The 20,834-nt window shown below is 37.1% G+C and overlaps 1 protein-coding gene and 1 long non-coding RNA gene across 4 annotated transcripts in view; one reads left to right on the top strand and one right to left on the bottom strand.

Moving 5' to 3' along the window:
• The window catches only part of Ankfn1 (ankyrin repeat and fibronectin type III domain containing 1), a 328,779-nt gene that overhangs the window by 51,795 nt on the left and 256,150 nt on the right, over window positions 1-20,834 (bottom strand). The window contains exons 10-14 of one of the 2 annotated variants that reach the window (XM_069993243.1): window positions 18,688-18,795; window positions 13,496-13,630; window positions 10,505-10,604; window positions 10,098-10,230; window positions 9,509-9,625 (exon numbers count right to left, since the gene is read on the bottom strand). In XM_069993243.1, coding sequence (XP_069849344.1) covers window positions 9,509-9,625; window positions 10,098-10,230; window positions 10,505-10,604; window positions 13,496-13,630; window positions 18,688-18,795 — 593 coding nt within the window. The remainder of the gene's footprint in view (window positions 1-9,508; window positions 9,626-10,097; window positions 10,231-10,504; window positions 10,605-13,495; window positions 13,631-18,687; window positions 18,796-20,834) is intronic. The other variant, XM_069993244.1, reaches the window with a different exon arrangement.
• Window positions 1-20,834, top strand: part of LOC138807461 (uncharacterized) — a 426,938-nt gene that overhangs the window by 51,281 nt on the left and 354,823 nt on the right. The gene's annotated exons all lie outside the window — the stretch shown is intronic.

Here is a 20,834-nt window from a genome sequence, read left to right on the forward strand (position 1 = left end):
CGAGAGGGAGTGTAGAACTGGAATTTGTAAGTGGCAGAGTTATACTGAAAATAAGCCAGCCAGCTAGTCAATGTTCACATCTATGAAAACATTGGAGTATACTTTCATAGTTAGAGACTATGTGTTAAGCCTTTTATTCTTCCTCACAAAGATCAGACCGGTAATGAATAAGAAATTTCATAAATAATTATTGGCAGAGAAAAATTAATTTGGCAGGATATATATATTTTATATATATATATATATATATATACATATATATATATATATATATATATATTTTTTTTTTTTTTTTGGGTCCGGTCGTGGGGCCTGAACTCTGGGCCTGGGCGCTGTCCTTCAGCTCTTCAGCTCAAGGCTAGCGCTCTACCACTTGAGCCATAGCGCCACTTCCGGCTTTTTCTTTGTGCTTATGTGGTGCTGAGGAATCGAACCCAGGGCCTCAGGTATGCAAGGCAAGCGCTCTACCACTGAGCCACCTTCCCAGCCCATGGCAGGCTATTTTTTAAGTGGCCTAATCACTCTAAATTTTCTTCTTTTTTCTTTTTTTTTAATTGTGAAAATACTATACAGAGGGGTTATAATTACATGGGCAAGGTAATGAGTACATTTCTTATCAAGCATTGTTGCCTCCTCCTTTGTCCCCTTCCCATCCCTTCCGATCTCCCCCCACCCCCAGCCAAAGTTGTAAAGTTCATTTTTCAACATAACGTCTTGTACATCTCATTGTTGCAATGGGTCCACCTGTATTCCTATTTAAACAATTTGTTTTTTCCCTTCCCCTCCACAAATTATACCAACATCAAATACAGTGAAAACAGAAGTTATACCGTGGGGGAGGAACATACAAAGCAACAAAGAAATCATCTTATAAATATGTCAGAAATAATCGCAAGAAAGAAAAAACATTTGAATCCTTATCTTGGGGTCCATTTTGCCTAACATTAACTTATCTGACCATTTCTGCTTGACTCAGACATATACTAGTAATTGCAAATAAGGGAAACCATGGGACCTATGTTTCTTTGGGCCTGGCTTACTTCACTTAATATAATTTTTTCCAAATCTTTCCATTTCTTAACAAATGGGGCGATGCCATTCTTTCTGATGGAGGCATAGAATTCCATTGTGTATATATACCACATTTTCTTGATCCATTCATCTACTGAGGGCCATCTGGGTTGGTTCCATATCTTAGCTATGATAAGTAATGCTGCAATAAACATAGTTGTGCTGGTAGCTTTAGTATGGTCTTGTTTTTGATCATTTAGGTAAATGCCCAAAAGTGGGATTGCTGGGTCATAGGGGAGCTCTGTGTGGAGTCTTTTGAGGAACCTCCATACTACTTTCCAAAGTGGTTGAACAAGTTTACACTCCCACCAACAATGCAGTAAGGTTCCCTTCTGTCCACATCCCCTCCAGCATCTGTTGTTATTAGAGTTCTTGATTTTAGCCATTCTAACTGGAGTGAGGTGGTATCTCAATGTTGTTTTGATTTGCATTTCTTTTATGGCTAGGGAGGTTGAGCATTTCTTCGTGTGTTCATTGGCCATCCTTCTTTCCTCTTCAGAGAAGTTTTTCTTTAAGTCTTTAGCCCACTTATTTATTGGGCAGTTGTTTCTTTGAGAATTTGTGGTTGGAGGTTTTAATTTTTTGAGTTCCAAGTATATTTTAGATATGAGACCCTTGTCTGTTGTATGGCTAGTGAAGATCTTCTTCCAATCCGTGGGCTTTCTAGTGATCTTGCTAGCTATGTCCTTTGCCATGCAGAAGCTCTGCAATTTCATGCAATCCCATTTGTCCAACCTTTCTTTGATTTGTTGTGTTTCTGGGTCTCTATTAAGAAAATTTGGGCCTGTGCTAAGGAGACCTAGGATTTCTCCTATTCCATCCCATAATGTTTTCAGAGTATCTGCTTCAACTGGGAGGTCTTTGATCCATTTGGGGTTGATTCTGGTACAGGGTGATATATAAGGATCTAGCTTTAGTTTTCTACAAGTAATTAACCAATTTTGCCAGCACCATTTACTGAAGAGGCTGTCTTTCTTCCATTCTATTTTTTTTAGCTCCCTTATGGAAGATTAGATAGGTCTATAGATAGGTCTGTGGGTTCATTTCTGGGGTTTCAATTCTATTCCATTGGTCCTGAGGTCTGTTCTTGTGCCAGTACCAAGCTATTTTGATTACTATGGCTTTGTAGTAGAGTTTGAAATTTGGTATTGGTATTCCCCCAGCACTGTTCTTTCTGTTAAGGATTGTTTTTGCTATTTGGGGTCTTTTATTGTCCATATGATTTTTTGGATTGCCTCTTCTATTTCCTTGAAGAATGAGGTTGGAATATTGATAGGTATCACCTTGAATTTGTAGATGACCTTGGGAAGTATTGCCATTTTCACGATGTTGATCCTTCCAATCCAGGAGCATGGGAGGTCTTTCCACTTCCTAAGTTCTGCTTTGATTTCCTTTTTCAGGTTTTTAAAGTTTTCATCATAGAGGTCCTTCACTTCTTTGGTTAAGTTAATTCCTAGGTATTTTATTTTTTGTGGGACTATTACGAATGGAGTTGCTTTCCTGATTTCAGCCACGCTTTTCTTATTGTTGGCATACAGAAAAGCCATTGATTTTTCTTCCTTTTTTTTTTTTTTTTTTTGCCAGTTGTGGGGCCTGAACTCTGGGCCTGGGCACTGTCCCTCAGCTCTTCAGATCAAGGTTAGTGCTCTACCACTTGAGCCACAGTGCCACTTCCAGCCTTTTCTGCTATGTGGTGCTGAGGAATCGAACCCAGGGCCTCATGCATGCAAGGCAAGCACTTTACCATTGAGCCACCTTCCCAGCCCCAAGCCATTGATTTTTGAGAGTTAATTTTATACGCTGCTATGTTGCCAAAATTTTGAATCAACTTGAGTAATTTGGGAGTGGAGTCTGTGGGATTCTTTAAATACAAGATCATATCATCTGCAAAGAGGGAGAGTTTTACTTCTTTTCCTGTTTGGATCCCTTTTATGTTTGCATCTTGTCTTATTGTTGTAGCTAGGCATACTAAATTGAAGAGAAGTTCTAAATTTTCTTTTTAACAAGTGACTTAACAATTACAGAGAACTAGTTCGGAGAAGATTTTTAGTCCATCTCTATGTAGCATCTTATCATATTATTATCTAGAGACACTTTACTAAAAATAGTGTTGTACTGATAAACATCCTACCAAAACAAATCAGAACAGAAAAGGAGAGGATAGTGGCTTATTTGTAATGTTTCAAGTTGTTGTGGTATAAATATTTCTTCCATAATCCATTTTTAATTAAGTTTTTTATTGTGAAAATACTGTACAGAGGAGTTACAATTACATGAGCAAGGTAATAAGTACATTTCTTATCCAGTATTGTTGCCATAATCCATTTCAAATTACCAACAGGATGACAAGAAGCTTTCACAAGTTTTGAATATTTAATAGCTGGCTCTTCTGATCCACTACAAGTTGTCTTCAACATACCATAGTTATTAAGACTTATATTGGTATTTTCAGGGCTCACTACCATTTATTAACTATTGGACTGTTTACCATGGTTCTAAGTCACCATGTTAAATTAAAGGTTTTTATAGCTCAGACATCTCTTTTGTTAATCCTTACCTCATAGAATATTTGAGAGATTAAATTCAGAAATGCATGAGAAAGTGTTGTGCAAACTTCCAAGGCTGCTAGCATATGGGGTATGCTTTCTTTTTTGCTCTAATTGAAATTTCACCTTGGCTTATATCTATATTTTCAAGATCTGGCTCAGGTTTCACTTTCTCTTGGATTTACCTAATTCTGTGGCTTAGATAGGAAGTATCTCCAAAAGGCTGAGATGTGATTGGATCATGAGGGCTCTGTCTTAAAATGGATTAATCTGTTGATGGATTTTTAATTTGATGACATTATTGGGAGAGAGTTGAAGTTAGGTGGTGAGGCCTAGTTGGAAGAAGTAGGTCACTGGGGGTTTGTCTTTGAAGGGGGTATCTTGTCCCTATCTCCTTCTGGCTGCTGTTTCTGCTTCCTGCCCATCCATCAGGTGAGGAGCCTTCTCCACTGTGCATACTCACCATCATGACATTTACCTCCCCTCAGGCCCAAAACAGTGGAGCCTGCTGTCCATGGATTGAAACCTCTGAAACTGTGAGGCCAGCCATTTAACCTGTTTTAAATTGCTTTTCTCAGGTACTCGTCACAATGTCTAAAAAGCTGTTTTACACTGAGGTAGAATTTACCATTTTTGTTTTTCCTCAATACTGAATTTACCATCTTTGTTTTTCCTCAATACTGCCTGCTGTGTAAACCCCTGTCTTGATATGTTATTTGCTTTACTGTACACATTGTGAAATCATGACTGTTTTTCAACCATTTCCCTGAGTCTTTTGCACTAGAACTTTATTGACTGAATTAAAATATTACATTTTCATTAAGACATTGGATATAATGAAACTCATTTGAAATATGAAAAAACAAAATCTGCAAGATACTTAAAAGGAAGGCTGAGGAAGGGCAGATCAGTAATAGAAGGGGTGAATTATGATCAAAGTGTATTATATACATGTATGGAAATGGCACAATGAATCCCTTCACTTTGTAAAATCAATATACTCTAATAAAAATCACTGAATGAAAAAGCAGAAATTGAAGAAGCAAAAGAAATTTTCACTTTGAGAAAAGAAGGACCTTGAAAAATATGATTTACTTTGGACCAAAGCTGATTGGAATGCATTGATTGAGGCTGTTGTTTCATTGAAATAATTATTATCGGTGGCTCACTGTTAACTTTGGATAGGTTTTCTAAGAAAGCACTAAAAATCTTAGTAAAGTTCTTAATTGATATTAAATTGTGTTGCTTTGGGAGAAGACCAGTTGTGAATTAGAATATTTCTATGAAAATAAATTGCAACCATATTTCAAAGGAGAATGTCTGTGTTCTATTACTTCTAAAGAAAAGTAGACCGGTTAATTCCTGCTGTGTAATAAGGATTAGGGAGGATGGGCCCTTCATGATGTTATAAGGTAAAGAAGAGAAAGTTCTGCATGAACTTATGTATGGAAAAGAAGAACAGTTTTGGGAAAACCATTTTTTCCCACTTGAAAAGAAAAAAAAGACATAGTATCATAAATGATAGCCTAATTCTCACTTGGTAGTACTCATTAAAAAATTGTTTAATGTAAAACAACATACACTGTCAGATCATTGTTCTTTTGATGATAAGTGTTTCCGAGACTCTTACTGTGAGAACAATGTATACTTTTGCCTCTTCTTAAGAAGAGGCCTCTGCTGTCTTGCTGAGAGAAAGAAAACAGTCTGGATTCTTGGTTACTTACAGCCTGTCTCATCTTATTGTTTGTTTGTTTGTTTATTTATTTATTTATTTATTTATTTATTTATTTATTTATTTATTGTTGGTCGTGGGGCTTGAACTCTGGGCCTGGGCGCTGTCCCTCAGCTCTTCAGCTTAAGGAAAGTGCTCTACCACTTGAGCTACAGCGCCACTTATGACCATCATTCAGAATGAAGAAGGTACGATGGGAGTGATTAATCTGATTAGAAGTTCAGAGAAAGGTTCCCAGAGGAAGTATAAAACTGAAGCTGAATTGTTCACCTAGCTAAGATATGGAACCAACCCAGATGCCCTTCAATAGATGAATGGATAAGAAAATGTGGTACATACACACACACACACACACACACACACACACACACACACACACACACACACACACACACACACACACACACACACACACACACACACACACACACACACACACACACACACACACACACACACACACACACACACACACACACACAATGGAGTTCTATGCTCCATCAGAAAGAATGACACTACCCCATTAGTAAGGAAATAGAACTTGGAAAAAATCATATTAAGTGAAGTAATCCAGACCCAAAGAACCATAGGTCCCATGGTTTCCCTTATTTGCAATAATTAGTATATGTCAAGGAAATCTTAGCAGATGAACAGAATGAATAGCTCAATAGCTATGAACATATGACCATATAAGATGACTCTTAAGCAAAATGAACTCCAAGACATGGACACAAGATGTCTCTCTTTGTTGTTGTTGTTTTTAATGTACTATGTGACTTTATGTTTCTTTTGTATGTTCTTCCCCCTATGGTGTATCCACTGTTGTCATTGTATTTGATTTTGGTACCCTGGTATTGTATATATGTTTATTTGAATTAGGGAAGGGAAGGGTAGCAACAGAATGGTGAGACAAAGGACAAGGGGGAACCAGTGCAACAACAGTATGCACAGAAATATGTTGGAAATGATCTGTACAACTTGGGGGGTGGAGTAGGAGAAAAATGAGGGAAGGGGTAACTAGTTTGACAAGAAATTTGCTTATTATCTTACTCATGTAACTATAAGCCCTGTACATCACCTTGATAATAAAAAGCAGCATAAATTAGCATAGTTAAAAGCAATAATAAACCAAAATGAAAAAAAAAACCTGAAGCTGAAACCTGAAAGATATGTAGGAATTAGAAATCAAAGAGGTGGGAGAACAAAATTCTATACAGAAAATAGCATGTGAACTAGTAAAAGTGATTGAGAAAGACTAGAAAGAAAAAAATCAGAAGCTGTGGGAGCCAAAGAATGTGCCAGTTTTAAAAGGGAGAGTAGGGTCACATGAATCAAATACTATGGGATATCAGTTGCTCAAAGAGGACTTAAAAGTATTTGTCAGATTTAGTGAAACCAAAGTTATTGGTAAACTGTACAGTTTTGAAACCATCTTTAAGATAAGGAAAACAAAATTATAAAATTAGGAATGAAATGAATATTAGTTTTTAGAAAAAGAAAAGAGTAATGCCTCCCTTTCACACCTAAATAAATACTGGAGTCTTTGGTCTCTTTAGACCATCTACCAGCACTGTGCAGCCCTACTTCCTATTCTCACCTAAAATACTATAGGACACTCACATTCATAGGCTTGTGCTAGTGAGTGACCTTGAAGTAATAGCTCCATTAGCATCATCTGCCTCTGATTACTGGTGGTCTGAGAATACAGGTTTTAGGCATAGTAGTGGCAAAAGTCAGAGAAAGAACTAAAAATGATGCTAAATAAAGTAGATGGAAAAGAAGGATATAGGTAATTCTTTCAAGACATTTGATCTAAGGGGGTAAATAGATGATTTAATGAGCAACAGCAAAGAGAAGAGTTTTGAGGAAGTTTAAATTGGAAATACTCTACTATTTTTAAATAAAGATAGGAGGGAATAGATAGGATCCAGATCATCTGTAGAGAATAAACCTTTGGTTGGTATATGAAATTATTATTAAGGAAGAAAAGAAGAAAGAGAATATGAGATTAGTTCAAGGGAGTTTATAAATTTGATGGTGAAAAATTTTATTCCCATTCTCACATATTTTCTTAATGAAGTAAACAGTGAAGTCATCACTTGACATGAGGTTGAAGAGAGAATGGAAAAGTTGTGGTAGGATGGATAATGGATAAGGTTTTATATAATGCTTTATAGTATGAGAAAGCAAATTTACTTGCATTTTTACATTCTGTAAGAGAATTTTATTCATGGCTTTAATATGGAAAGTATCTCAATCTCTGTCTCTGTCTGTCTGCCTGTCTTTCTGTCTCTCCCTTCTCTCTTTCTCTCTCCCTCCCCCCTCTCGTGTGTGTGTGTGTGTGTGTGTGTGTGTGCGCACGTACGTGTGCACGCGTGTGTGTGATTTTTTTTTTTTTTGCAGTAAGCAAAGTGTAGCTACTTTGGTATAGACATGTTGGTATATTTAGTTTTTGTGTTTTACCAAGTTGGTAATGTTAAAGGAGTAAATTTGGAATATTTCCAAGGGAATGATTATGATGAGTCAAGGAATCTGGGTTAACTAGGAGGGAAATAGCCTTAAAAGGGGAATGATGTATTATTAAAGCTGTTGGGATCAGAAGAAGAAATCCAAGACTATTGCAATGGGAATAGTGAGTAGGTTCATACTGACCATTATGGCATCTTTCAGCATATCTCAGCCTAATCCTTCTCCTGGTACTGATATCAGATGAAAGTGTTTTAGGAAGCCTCCAATAAACACAGAGTAAAAAGCTTTGCTTGAAAATTTAAGGCTATAAGTGTGTGATCTAGGTATGTCTGGGCTATATTATGGCTAATAGGTGGGTCCACTAAAGTTTCTGAGCCTTCTTGAGATATAATTTATCCTAAAGAAAGAGCAGTTTAAGGAATAGTTAAGTGGTCCAATCAAGTGGATGGCTCAGTATGAAAGGAAAGAACAATCTAATTCAGCACAGTAATCATGGCCCAGCTCCAAGACCTTCTCCTTGAGTTGGAGAAGACTCTGTACCAACAATGAGTTGAAATGAAGAGCACTGTTTACTAAAATCTCTTGAGATCATTCAGCACACAAGGCAGTAGACTGGAGCAGAGCACAGAGTGGCAAAGGTAACCCTTTATGGAAATATATCATTGTTATTAGCACTCGGTTAAATTATTATGATTAAAATTTACTTTTTGTTTTCAGTTTTTATTTTTATGCCATGGCTGGTATGGCTCAACTAAACAATAGCTTATATTGATTTCTACAGGGAATGTAGGGTTTTTGGAGTTCATGTAACTTCCAATTTTGTAGATAGATACCCATCTCTGACAAAGGTTCTATGATTCCTTAAAGACTACTCCATGTAGCAGATGTGTGTGTTTATACTAAGATCTACAGATTAAGATCATACCAGAATCAATGAGAGAAAAATCTAGAAGAGCTTAGTTAGAATCTAGTGTCATTTCTAAGAGCAACTTTATGACTTCCAGATTCTTACAGAATTTAGAGTCTTAATCTGATTAATAAAATAATAAACATTAGCTATATTCTTTTTTTTGGGGGGGGGGTCGGCTCGTGAGGCCTGAACTCTGGACCTGGGCGTTGTCCCTCAGCTCTTCAGCTCAAGGCTAGCGTTCTACCACTTGAGCCACAGCACCACTTCCGGTTCTTTTCTTTTTGCTTATGTGGTACAGAGGAATCGAACCCAGGGCCTCAGGCATGCAAGGCAAGCGCTCTACCACTGAGCCACCTTCCCAGCCCATATATTCTTTTAAGACTTAAAAAAATATTTTATCAAAAGCACCATATCAACAGACTTTTCTAAAAAACTACTGCTCTTCCCCTCCACACACTCATATGCACATGCAGTCAGAGGTAATCTAGTCAAAATCCTTTTTTTCCAAGTGATGAAACCAAGACTTGGAAGGAGAACTGAATCAGCTGTTTATTGTCAAAGCTAGAACTCAAGTCTCTTTACTCCTTGTTCAGAGGCTCATGCCAAAGGCACAGGTTCCTCGTATGAGGAGATATGCTGCTAATGTGTTTAAGAAGTTTCATATGTTTAGGAATCTGAAGGAAGAAAGAGCCCACCCTTTTCCTTGCATTTAGGATTGGTGAACTACCCAAGTTTAAAAGCCGTTTCCTGGAGAGCCTGGGTTGAAGCCTGGCCTCTCACCTGTAGCTGGGCTGTTGCAGCAAGCATCTTCTGTCGAGTTTGAAGCACTGTGGATGAGGACATGGAGATAGGCACACTCTGCCTCAGCCATCTTATGTCTTCCCACATACAAGACAGCTGCAAAAGAAGTCACAAGGTCATATCATCGTCCAAGCCAGTGTATGATTTAGGTTGTGGCATCAAAGTGAAGCAGGGAGAAGGAAACCTGACCCCTGATGTTTGTTCTCCAGTCCATTTTCAGATACATGTGAAACAACTTTTTGATCTCTGTCCAGTTGGAAAAAGATCTGAATGCTAATGAAATAGTCAGATCCACATTTTAGTCTTTGCCAAATGATCCCATAATTCAGAATAGTGAAGACACAATCTGATAGGATGCAAGCTTCTTTTCTTTGAAAATGTAGTTTAGACACTACTTTGGCATTTTTTTTAATGGCATAGGGCATACTAGGGCTAATGGGGACCTTTGGGATAAATTACTTCTATCCCCAAACTTTGATCACTAACGACTCCTCAACTAAGGTTTCAGAGATTTATGTCCAGCAACACTGGTGCAGAGTGGGGAAAATGAAATCAGAACTCACAATACCTTTGTGAACCACAAAAAATCTTGCATAATGGAGCTGGTGTAAGAATCATCTATTTCAACAATCGGTATTTGATCTTCATTGGTGACTAACATATTGTCTTTATAATAAAATATAACAGCTATGTACAGCCCCCTGAAAAGAAAAAAAAATTGTTCTCAACAATCTCCCTAACGGGATTTGACCCCTACAAAAAAACTATATTTTTGGACATGATAAAATATGATTTTAAGATATTTATAAGAACATATTTATAAGATTACTGGAATTCAGAGAAGGAACTATATTTTCCAAATTCTCAGAAGTATTCCTTTAATAAAAAATAAGTTTCAGCCACATTTTTGCTCAGAACTAAGATCAGCTCATTCTAGAGTACCTAAGACTTTGTGGAAAACTATATAGGACCCACCGTTTTAAAGTCTTCACAAACTTGTTTGAAGAATGAAATAGGTGTTTCAAGCTCCTGGATACTGACTGCTTGCGGCCTGTAGTTTGTAACTTTGAACTTTCTGGAACATAAAAGCCAAATGTAGTATGAATTTTGATTGATAGAACATTTATATTCTTGCTTCCTACCTCCCTGCCTTCCCACCCTTTGTCTCCTAAGTGTCTTTTACCAGTTTCACATAAAGATCCTTCTGATTTGTTCCTATAAGAAGCTATGATATCTTGCAATGTCTGTAGTTGATTAATGATTAGCAACTCATAAGTGTTGGCAATAAGTAGTATTTATAACTCCAGTGGAAACCACTTGGATGTTTTATTGATAACCTCTGAATAAGTGATTTTTTTTATCAAGTAGGATAAAAAGAAGTGGAATTAACTTTTTTATTCCTCCCCCATTCATTTTAGTTTCCTTTTAGCATTAATTAATACATTTTTCAATGTGGCCAAAATGTTCTGTTTTAATTTACATATTCCATTAATTTTTGCATTATAAAATTAATATAATCATATAGAAAGTATGAAGGGAAGGTAGGGGAAAAAGAACAAAATCTTACCAATATTTATCCTGCCCCTTATATACAACTGCTACAAGCATTCTGGGAGTTTTTCCTAGTGTGTATATTTGGCTTACAAAAATAGCTGTAGGGAAAGGTATGTTTGTTGTCTTATTATTTAGTCGAAGAAACTGAGACTATGAAGTGAAATGGATTACTCAAGTAATCAGCATCAGCATCTGGTTAAACCAAGACATTCATGCATTTATTAAAGAAATATTTTGGAGGAAGCAAATATGTATGATCCTCTCTAGCTTCAAGGGTGAGATTATAATCCATTGCTCTGCTCAGCTCCTGTGTTTCCACTTAGAGCTCTTATTAAAGAATTAGATTTCCTGTAACAGTTTTTGCAAACCATGTTCCATGGAGCTGGACTGGGTGCTCACTGATTTCAACTGTTATAGTCTATGCAATGAAGAGATTATGAAGTTTAGAAGCCAAAGCTTTGACATGTCACTAGGGATGTGAATATGGGCCATATGACTGCTGTCAGTCCATATGACTTCTGAGCTCAGTGTTGCTCTCTCTCTCTCTGTTAGATCTGACTGAAAAAAGCATTCATATAAGTTTCAAACTTGTGCTGGTAAAGTTATTCTTCAACAAAACAGAATATTTTCTGACTTGAACACGAGTTTGGCTTCTGAAACTTCCTGTGAAATTATGTGTAGCAAACCATTTTATTACACACTACTCTCTCCTAAACCTTACTAAAACCCGAGGAGAGATTAAGAAAAGAAATCAAAAGGAAACAACATTAATTTATAAAGGCAAGTAGAAGGGAAAGAATACAAAAGCAAGTAAATTTTGGTATCTGGAAAGCAGATGGACAGATGGATTCAACAGACTTGAGAAAGATGAAGCCCAAGCCCCCAGTGGAGAAAGCTGAGAAGTAACCTGAGTCACCCTATGGGCACCATGGGTTGTGCACGTGGGGGATGTGTGTAAAGTTAAAATCAGAAGGATTTAAAAAATCTGTTTACAAGGCAATTTGACTTCTAGAAATCCTTTCTTATTGGATAGTTGAACAAATCAAATACTTCTTTTTCTTTATGACACGAAGGCTGTGGCTTATTTCCTGGAAAACAAAGCAAAGCAAGTACAAAACAAAAACTTGTAGCCCCCCAAACAGGTCTCTAGAGTAAAAAGGCTAGAGGACATCAGGTTTGGTAGAATATAGGGTGGCTGTGGTGGTGGTAGTATCATTTTAAAGAATAGGTGGAGAAAATGAAAATTCCATCTATAATATTTCCCCAGTGGGTTTTCAGAACACTGGCACCCAAGCTCATAGCCTCCATGGAGGACATTACAATAAACTTTTCTGGAATTTGACCATCCCAAGAGAATTACACACACACACACACACACACACACACACACACACACACACACACACACACACACACACACACACACACACACACACACACACACACACACACACACACACACACACACACACACACACACACACACACACACACACCAATGAAAAAGTTGTGCCAGTTTACCCCACAGTGAGGCTTATAAACAAAGTGCCATGTCCATGTTTTCAGACTCCCCCAGTAGCTATTGATTTCTCTTAAATATGAGCAGACAGCAGCTGAGAAATAAACCTGACATGAAATACAAGTGGCAAAACCACATAAACAAAAGAGCAACTTAGAGGAAAGACTATGCTGAGAAAAGAATTATAAAATGAAATAAAGCCTATTATTAATATTCTAAGAGATAATGTATTCCATCCTCATTAAAAGGAAAGGGACCTATTAAAAGAACTATATAGATTAAAAGTATTTTATCAAAAATTTAAAAATCTGATAGAAGGCTTAGGATGAAGTTTCTGAAAAAAATGTTGTAAAAGGACAAGAGCATGAAAACTAGAAGAAAGGAAAATTAAAGGACTAATAGTAGGAGATCTAAAAGTTGAATGAATGGCAAGAGTTCTAATAGGAGGAAAGGAAAAAGATAATCAGAAGGAATAATTAAATAACAAAACATCTCACAAGTAAAGGGTATAAACTTCCATATTAAAAGGACTTGAAGAGGGCCCAGTACAACAGACAGCAGATCATAGTAAGGCATGCCAGAGAAAGTTTAGAACCTTAAACTTAAAGGAAAACTGAAAATCTTCCAGCAAGAAGAAGAATATGAATGAGAATACCTAGAGCCTCTGCCTTCAGAATAGCATCAGACATCTCAGCTCTGAAAACTCAAACATAAAGTAATGCTTTCAAAATCTGAAGGAAAGGTATTTCATCTGAGAATTTTATACTTGTTAAAACCCTGAGTAAATGTTTATGACCACCTCTGCAGACATGGAATGTATTGAAAATATTAGCTCCCAAGCACACTCTCAAGAAGCTACAAGAGGAAAGCCTCTACCAAAATGATGTACTAACCCAAGGAAAAAGAAGATATGAGATACAAAAAGAAGAAATCCAATATTGAAGAGTGATAATAAGAATCCTCAATATGGTGGTGAAAGGCAATCCCAGGGTGACAGCTGTGCAGGGGGCATAGAAGCAACCAGTTACCTGTGTAGAAGAGAGTAGGACAGAGGCTCCATGAGAAGATTATTCAACAAGATACAGTTGACACAATACCTTAATGTATTTGACTATTGTTGCTATGCAATTGCAGAATGGTTTGGGGATTCTTACCACAGAGAACAAAGAAGCAAACATAATAACAATTATTATTAACTACAGGGAAACAGAAAGCCACTCAAGACAGGTAAATAGTCTTAAAATTTACATTATAAGTTATATATAATACTAATCTTACTAAGATCCAATATAAATATATTAGGGTAATGAGAAGATAGAAATTGTGTGTGCGCATAAAGGGGAGGTGGAGGGAAAATGAGTTAAATCATTTTTGAGATAATACATAAAAATGAAGTATTAATAAATATAACAAATATAACATGCTACTTAGTGCTATTAAGAAAATACTAAAAGAATTAGCTAAAGGAATTAAGAAGTTACTTTGGGGCAGCAAGAAATGGAGGTTAGAAGAAGCTGATTTTTCTCCTTTTTATAAAAATGAACCTGTTCTAAATAATCCAAACCATAAATGAGGTGCTTATAATTGTTGTCTACATTTTACAGATAAGGAAGTAAGGCAGAGAAGTTTGGAAACCTGGTTCAGTGTGACTTGCTAGCGAAAGTCCAGCCTGGATTTTAACCCAGGTAGTGGGACTTGGGAGACACATTATAATCATATATAACTTACTTAAAAATAAAGCTTAAAAATAGACTAAAACTTAAAAATTCTTTTATCAGTTGGCTAAGTGGGCCATGTAATATCAAACATTCCAGTGCTCTTCCATTTTGGGCACTTCTGGGCCTATTGGCTGTGTGGAGCCACTTGACCAGTTCTGGCCCATGAGTTTGGAGCTTTGGTGATATGCATAGTTTTGCCCATGTAAGACCTTGAAGAGCTCATTTTGCTCTCTAGAGGCAAGTGTTCAAGAAGTGGTAACAACACAGAGGGAATGCTTGCAGCATGTGGAGGTGGGAGAATGTGGGATGGGGTTGATACACAGCACCAGGAAAATTTGGGCGATTCTTTGGTTATTGCGGCATAATGTAGCCCGTTCTGATTGATCCACAGCCTAACTTCACTTTTTCCAAATGTTTATGATGCCATCTATACTATATTTTTCTCCTTGGCTCAGAGAGCACATACTTGTTTTCTGTTCCGTAAAGGCAGTTGTTCTGTAGCTTATAAGCCCTTGAAGTATGAAGGAGTTTGTTTTAGTCATACTAGTGTGTCTTGCACCTGACATGCAGTAGACAGGGTCTCAATTAATATTGTTTTACAAGGTGAATAACTGGATGGTAATTGAAATTCACTTCTATAGGATACTACTGTGGTGAAAAGAATTGCCCTCTGTATAATTTTTTTGTATATCTTAAGGAAATAAACTGGGTGCACAATAAAGTTCACTTTTAACATTTTCCTTGAATTTTTGAGTATGCAGATTAGTTGTGTGCAGTTCTTTGATTTTGAGTATGCAGATTAGCTGTGTGCAGTTCTTTGACCAAAATGCAGAAATGGATGTGGGGTTTAGTATTGCTAACGTAGCATTTTGGTAGAAAAAGAAATGTTTTATTGCTGTTTCTGGAATGTACTGTGCATTCAGTGAGTACCTCAGTTCATTACAGAGGAGCCACTTATTATATTTTGATTCTAGAATGTACCAGCAAAGCACTCAGCAGGGAGAGTGGCTCCACTATTCATCTAGAAGAACATGGAAGCAACATGGAAGAAAACCACGCTATTGCTTGCAGGATGAGGTCAATCCATTATCCAATTTAATCCTCATGACAGCCCGGCATGTTAGTTGCTATTATCCTGAGTTTTCTTTTTCTTTTTTAAATTTTTAATAAGTTTTTATTGTGAAAATACTGTACAGAGGGGTTACAATCACATGAGCAAGGTAATGAGCACATTTCTTATCCAGCATTGTTGCCTTCTTTGTTTTTCCCCTACCATCCCATCCCTCCCACTTCTTCAACTACACCCTCCCCACCCCTGCCTAAATTGTAAAGTTCATTTTTCAACGTAGCATCTTGTATATCTCATTGTTGCAATGGGTCAGTCTGTATCCCTGTTTAAACATTTTGTTTTTTCCTTTCCCCTCCACAAATTATACCAACATCAAATACAGTGAAAGCAGGGGTTGTACCATGGGGGAAGGACATACAAAGCAACAAAAAAAATCACATGGTACCTTATAAATATGTTAGAACTAATAGCCAGGAAGAAAAAAAAACCCACTTGTGTCCCTATCTTGGGGTTCATTTCGCTTATCATCATCTTATCTGAGCTTTCCTGCTTGTCCCAGACATATACTAGTTATTGCAAATAAGGGAAACCATGGGACCTATGTTTCTTTGGGCCTGGCTTACTTCACTTAATATAATTTTGTCCAAGTCTTTCCATTTCCTAACAAATGGGGCAATGTCATTGTTTCTGATGGAGGCATAGAATGCCATTGTGTATATATATCACATTTTCTTGATCCATTCATCTACTGAGGGGCATCTGGGTTGGTTCCATATCTTAGCTATGGTAAATAATGCTGCAATAAACATAGTTGTGCTGGTAGCTTTAGTATGGTCTTGTTTGTGATCATTTTGGTAAATGCCCAAAAGTGGGATTGCTGAGTCATAGAGGAGCTCTATGTGGAGTTTTTTGAGGAACCTTCATGCTACTTTCCGTAGTGGTTAAACAAGTTTACACTCCCATCAACAATTCAGTAGGGTTCCCTTCTGTCCACATCCCCTCCAGCATCTGTTGTTATTAGTGTTCTTGATTATAGCCATTCTAACTGGGGTGAGGTGGTATCTCAGTGTTGTTTTGATTTGCATTTCTTCATGTGTTTATTGGCCATTCTTATTTCCTCTTCAGAGAAGTTTCTCTTTAAGTCTTTAGCTTACTTATTTATTGGGCAGCTGAGGATTTGTTGTTGGGGGATTTAATTTTTTGAGTTCCAAGTATATTTTAGATATGAGACCTTTGTCCATTGTATGGCTAGTGAAGATCTTCTCCCAATCTGTGGACTTGCTATTGATTTATCCTGAGTTTTCTAAGGAAGCTATGGCTTAGAGAGGTTAATTTCTTTCTCTAAAGACACACAGCTAGTAAATTAAACAAAAAATAATTTTTCCTCACTGTAAAGTTTATAAAGGTTTAATTGCAAAGTTTTATAACAGTTTATGTCCCTGATAAACCAAAAGTATCTCAGTGTAGTTAAATATTTTAAATAACAATTTTATAGTCTCTATAAGCAATATTTACACAATTCTCTGTTTATCTTTTAGACCTAGAATTATGATAAATAATCTTAAAATCATTACTTGTGAGTGTGAGGTAATTGGTTTTGTTTTGACATATTGTAGGTCAGATTTTCCCAAAGTTCTACTTTAGAATACTAATTCTATGAGGCAAGTTTTACATGACTAAAGATATTTGGAAAATGCTTGTTTAACCAAACTTACCATGCCTCTTTATTAGAATATTTAATATTCTAATGTTTATTTTATATATCCAAGAAAAGCAAGACGATTGTGATAGTTCCCAAGCTTGTCTAACAAGACAAACTTTTAAATAACTGTGTATCATATAAAAGTTTTTGGAGTGCATTTCAATATAAAAAAATCTTCCTTTGGGGAAATGCTACCTCACGCTTTATTAAATCTTTCCTAATATTGTGTGTACATTTATATCTGTTTCAGAAAAGTGGTACATGAAGAAGTTGAAGAGAAATTATAGAAATCTTTTCCTGATTATTAGATATTAAACTAACAGTAATCGATTGAATCCTCAGATAATATATATTTTGGTCAGTGTGGAATGTTAAGGTTCTATTTCAGATAAATTCTTCCTAGATATCCAGGAATGAAAATTCTACTTGGGAGTTGAGTGAGGCAGCTATATCACAAGTTGCTTACATACATATTTACAGTTCCTAATGAACCACTCAAAAGGATTTTGTTTTTCAAATACTGTCCTCATACCTAGCTGGAGCCAATATTTCTGAAAGTTTCTATTTTAATAGCTATTCAGCAATTAGGAAGAAATTTCGAATCCCAATCCAGCTAGCCTAGCACCTTAGTTTCAACTGTGAAATTCTTGCCCATTTGGCCCAGCAGTGCCCTGAATCTAGCGAGCACAATGTAGTTGGAGATCTGATGGGAGCATGGAAAATGAAAACTTTATGGAGGCTTTAATTCTCCAAATAAAACTAAGTGCCTCTTCTACGAATCATTACACAGATCAGAAACCTGACCCTGTCCCATTTGTATAGCCCAGCAGCAGAGAGGCTTTTAAAAGCATCTCAGAGATTCTCTGGGTGCAGTTAGCTAAAGGAGGTAAGTTAGCTAGAGGAGGTAAGTAAGCTCTACTTTCTTCCAGAGGAAGAAAGTTCAGGGGAGCTTAAAATTCAATGCCCAGTCCTCAGAGGAAGCTGGAAGACAATAAGGCATGGCAGGAAGATGGACTTGGATCCAGAAAACCCATGATAGAGTCCTGATTCTGTCTTTTCCTGATGCTGAGTCCTGGAGAAAGTCATTTAATTTTGTTGTGATTGTCAAAATGAAGAAAAGCTAGTGGGTGTGAAGTTGCATTGTAAGATATGTTTTTAATTGATTGGAAGGCTTATTATTATTGTCATTATAATTGTTTAAACTCCCTCAGGGGTGTATGGAGAATTTTCCTTGAGGATGAAAATGTTGAGGCTGAATATCCTCAAGAGATCCAGCACCACAAAGGAGTCTTGTGAAGGGACAATTCAAAGAGAAGGGAACTAACTATTGGTAATTGCTGTTTTTCCTTTACTTAGTTTTCAAACTATTCATGTGGAGAGAGAGTGAGAGAAAAAGAAAAGAAAGGGAGGGAAGGAGAGGGTAGTCTCTGCTGAAGGGTTAAAGCAAGATAGTGCTGTAAAGTGATTCCAGATGTACAAATATTAATATCTCTTGCTCCCTGATGAATGAGAAGGTATGACCCAGCTAGGAAACTGCTAAAATTACCGGCGCCACCGAGACCTCAGTTGATGGCCCAACACAGATTTTATCCTTACCCCGGCAGCTGTAATGCTGATGAAGGGCTCGGACCTGTTGCAGCAGACTCTCCAGAACTTCACTCTGTCCCTTGTGTCTAGGCTCTCTGTCGTCATAGTCTTTCCAGTCTATTGAACAAAAGAAACAAACGGGAAATTTTAAAGCCGAGGCGGCCACTTCCCTGGGCTGCCACAGGAGCTAGGGCTTGCACATATTACCCACAGGCTCCTCGGATGAGCATTCAGCACATGCAGAGCTAGCTGGCAATGCCAAGTATTTGGAAACTGCTATTGTTCAGAGTCCTCTGGAAAACAGTAATTGTGGTTGATTTCTTATGCGGGGCAGTTTTAGGACAAAAGAAAATGGTAATTGAAAGCCAAAAGAAAACAAGCAACAATCTCCTCTCTCCTAGTCCTCCTCCCCTTTTCACCATATCATTCCCTAATCAGTTCTTCTGTCACCTCTCTAGTCAGCCCCCAAGTCTCGACTGGATTTCCACAGTAGGAAACAGTGGGGTGGGAATGTGCAGACTAGATGAAATCCACAGTCCCAATGCTTTTATTGTAGGTTTCACACTTTTGGCCAAATTGACATTTCTTTCCAAGGAAAGAGCCCATGTCAGATGCCAAGAAATGGAAATCTACATTTTGCTCTAATGAATGTCTGCTTTGGTTAGCTGGCACAGCAACCCCTGCACATACTCTGAGCCACCAACCACCCTGTCTGCTTAGTCTCTAAATATACAGTATTAGCTTACATGGCAAATTTAAATTGCAATCCCCACTGAGATTTTTCTCCCCCTTCTATTTTCATTCCATTTGGCTATAATGATATCAAGAGTAATAACTCATATGGGACTAATGTCAAGATTGTAATTCTGCTGTCTCCAACTCTAGATAATTTTCAGCAGGTTAGTCATTTCATTGTTCATCTCTTCTCATCTATATCCCCTTGCCCTGTCTTTTCCCCTGAAAATTTTCAAAAACAACTGTAATAATAAGGCATTTTTTAGTTGAAATGCTTGCTCTAAAAAAATCTAGTCACTTTTTTTTTTTTTCAGAAAAGTCAGTTAAGTCAGTTCATAAATGTATCTTGGGCTTAAATGTCAAATTCTTTCCCCAACAAATTAAAAAATACTTTTTATTCTTCATTCTGAAGTCTATCATGTCATACTAGTTAAAGTTAAGTACAAGTCTCCAAAGCCCATAAGTACAGCACTGAGGAAGGGCAAAGGTTCCAGAGCCAGCTAAACCTAGGTGTGAATCCTTGCCCTTCCCATTCCTGCCTCATTGTCTGCAGAAAGTTACTTAATCAATAGAACCTCTATTTTTTAATTTAAAAAATGAGGATAGTGTTTGTTTTGTGAGTTTTAAATAAGGATTAAATGAGATTAAATAGTAGATAGCTGGCACAATGTTCTGTTATAGGATAGGCATTCTGTAAATAATAAGATAAAGGCACTTTATTATGGAAGTAGCATTTTCACCCTGTCAGCGATGACCTATGTAGGAAGAAATGGATTCTAAGAGATTTTTGTTATCCTTCCTCCTTTTTATTCTCTCCTATGTTGTGGCTGTCGGTTTTACTTTTGGAAAACTAAGGCCCAACCATCACCATTCCAGTCCTATCATAATCAGTTTGTTGCTGGCCCAAGGAACAGTGTAATGTAGTCTAGTGTCCTTCCATGAAGTGGTATGTCTTACACCGTAGACATTTTTTTCTTTTAGGAAGAAGGGTCAGAAGTTTGGTTAGAGTTTGTGGTCAGCTCTGGAGACTGGAAATTGGCATACATGCCTTCTGTAGTTGCTGTTACTTGTGGGCAAGTAATATGACTTAATTTCTCTTAGTTTCATTGTTCTTCCCTATAATGTGAGTTTTAAATCTCTCTTCTTTTAAGCTTTTTGACATTTAAAATAAATAATGTAGCTAAAATACCTTCCTGGGCACATAGAAATACACATTTTGTTGTTGATAAGCATCAAAAATAGAAGGATGATGGTGTTCAGATAGACGGGAATATAGAGGGGATTTTACTGCGAAATTTGGAAGAGTTTTAACAAATAACTTCCAGTGGCCCTTAGAGTACATGCATCTAGAAACAGTGAGAAAACACATTGTTCTCATGGTTTCTCAAAGGCCATTTTCCTTTAGGTGGGTGCATGCTCCT

Source organism: Dipodomys merriami, unplaced genomic scaffold (genome assembly GCF_024711535.1).
Source record: "Dipodomys merriami isolate MVZ:Mamm:240054 unplaced genomic scaffold, mDipMer1.0.p SCAF_42, whole genome shotgun sequence".
NCBI classification, from domain to species: domain Eukaryota; kingdom Metazoa; phylum Chordata; class Mammalia; order Rodentia; family Heteromyidae; genus Dipodomys; species Dipodomys merriami.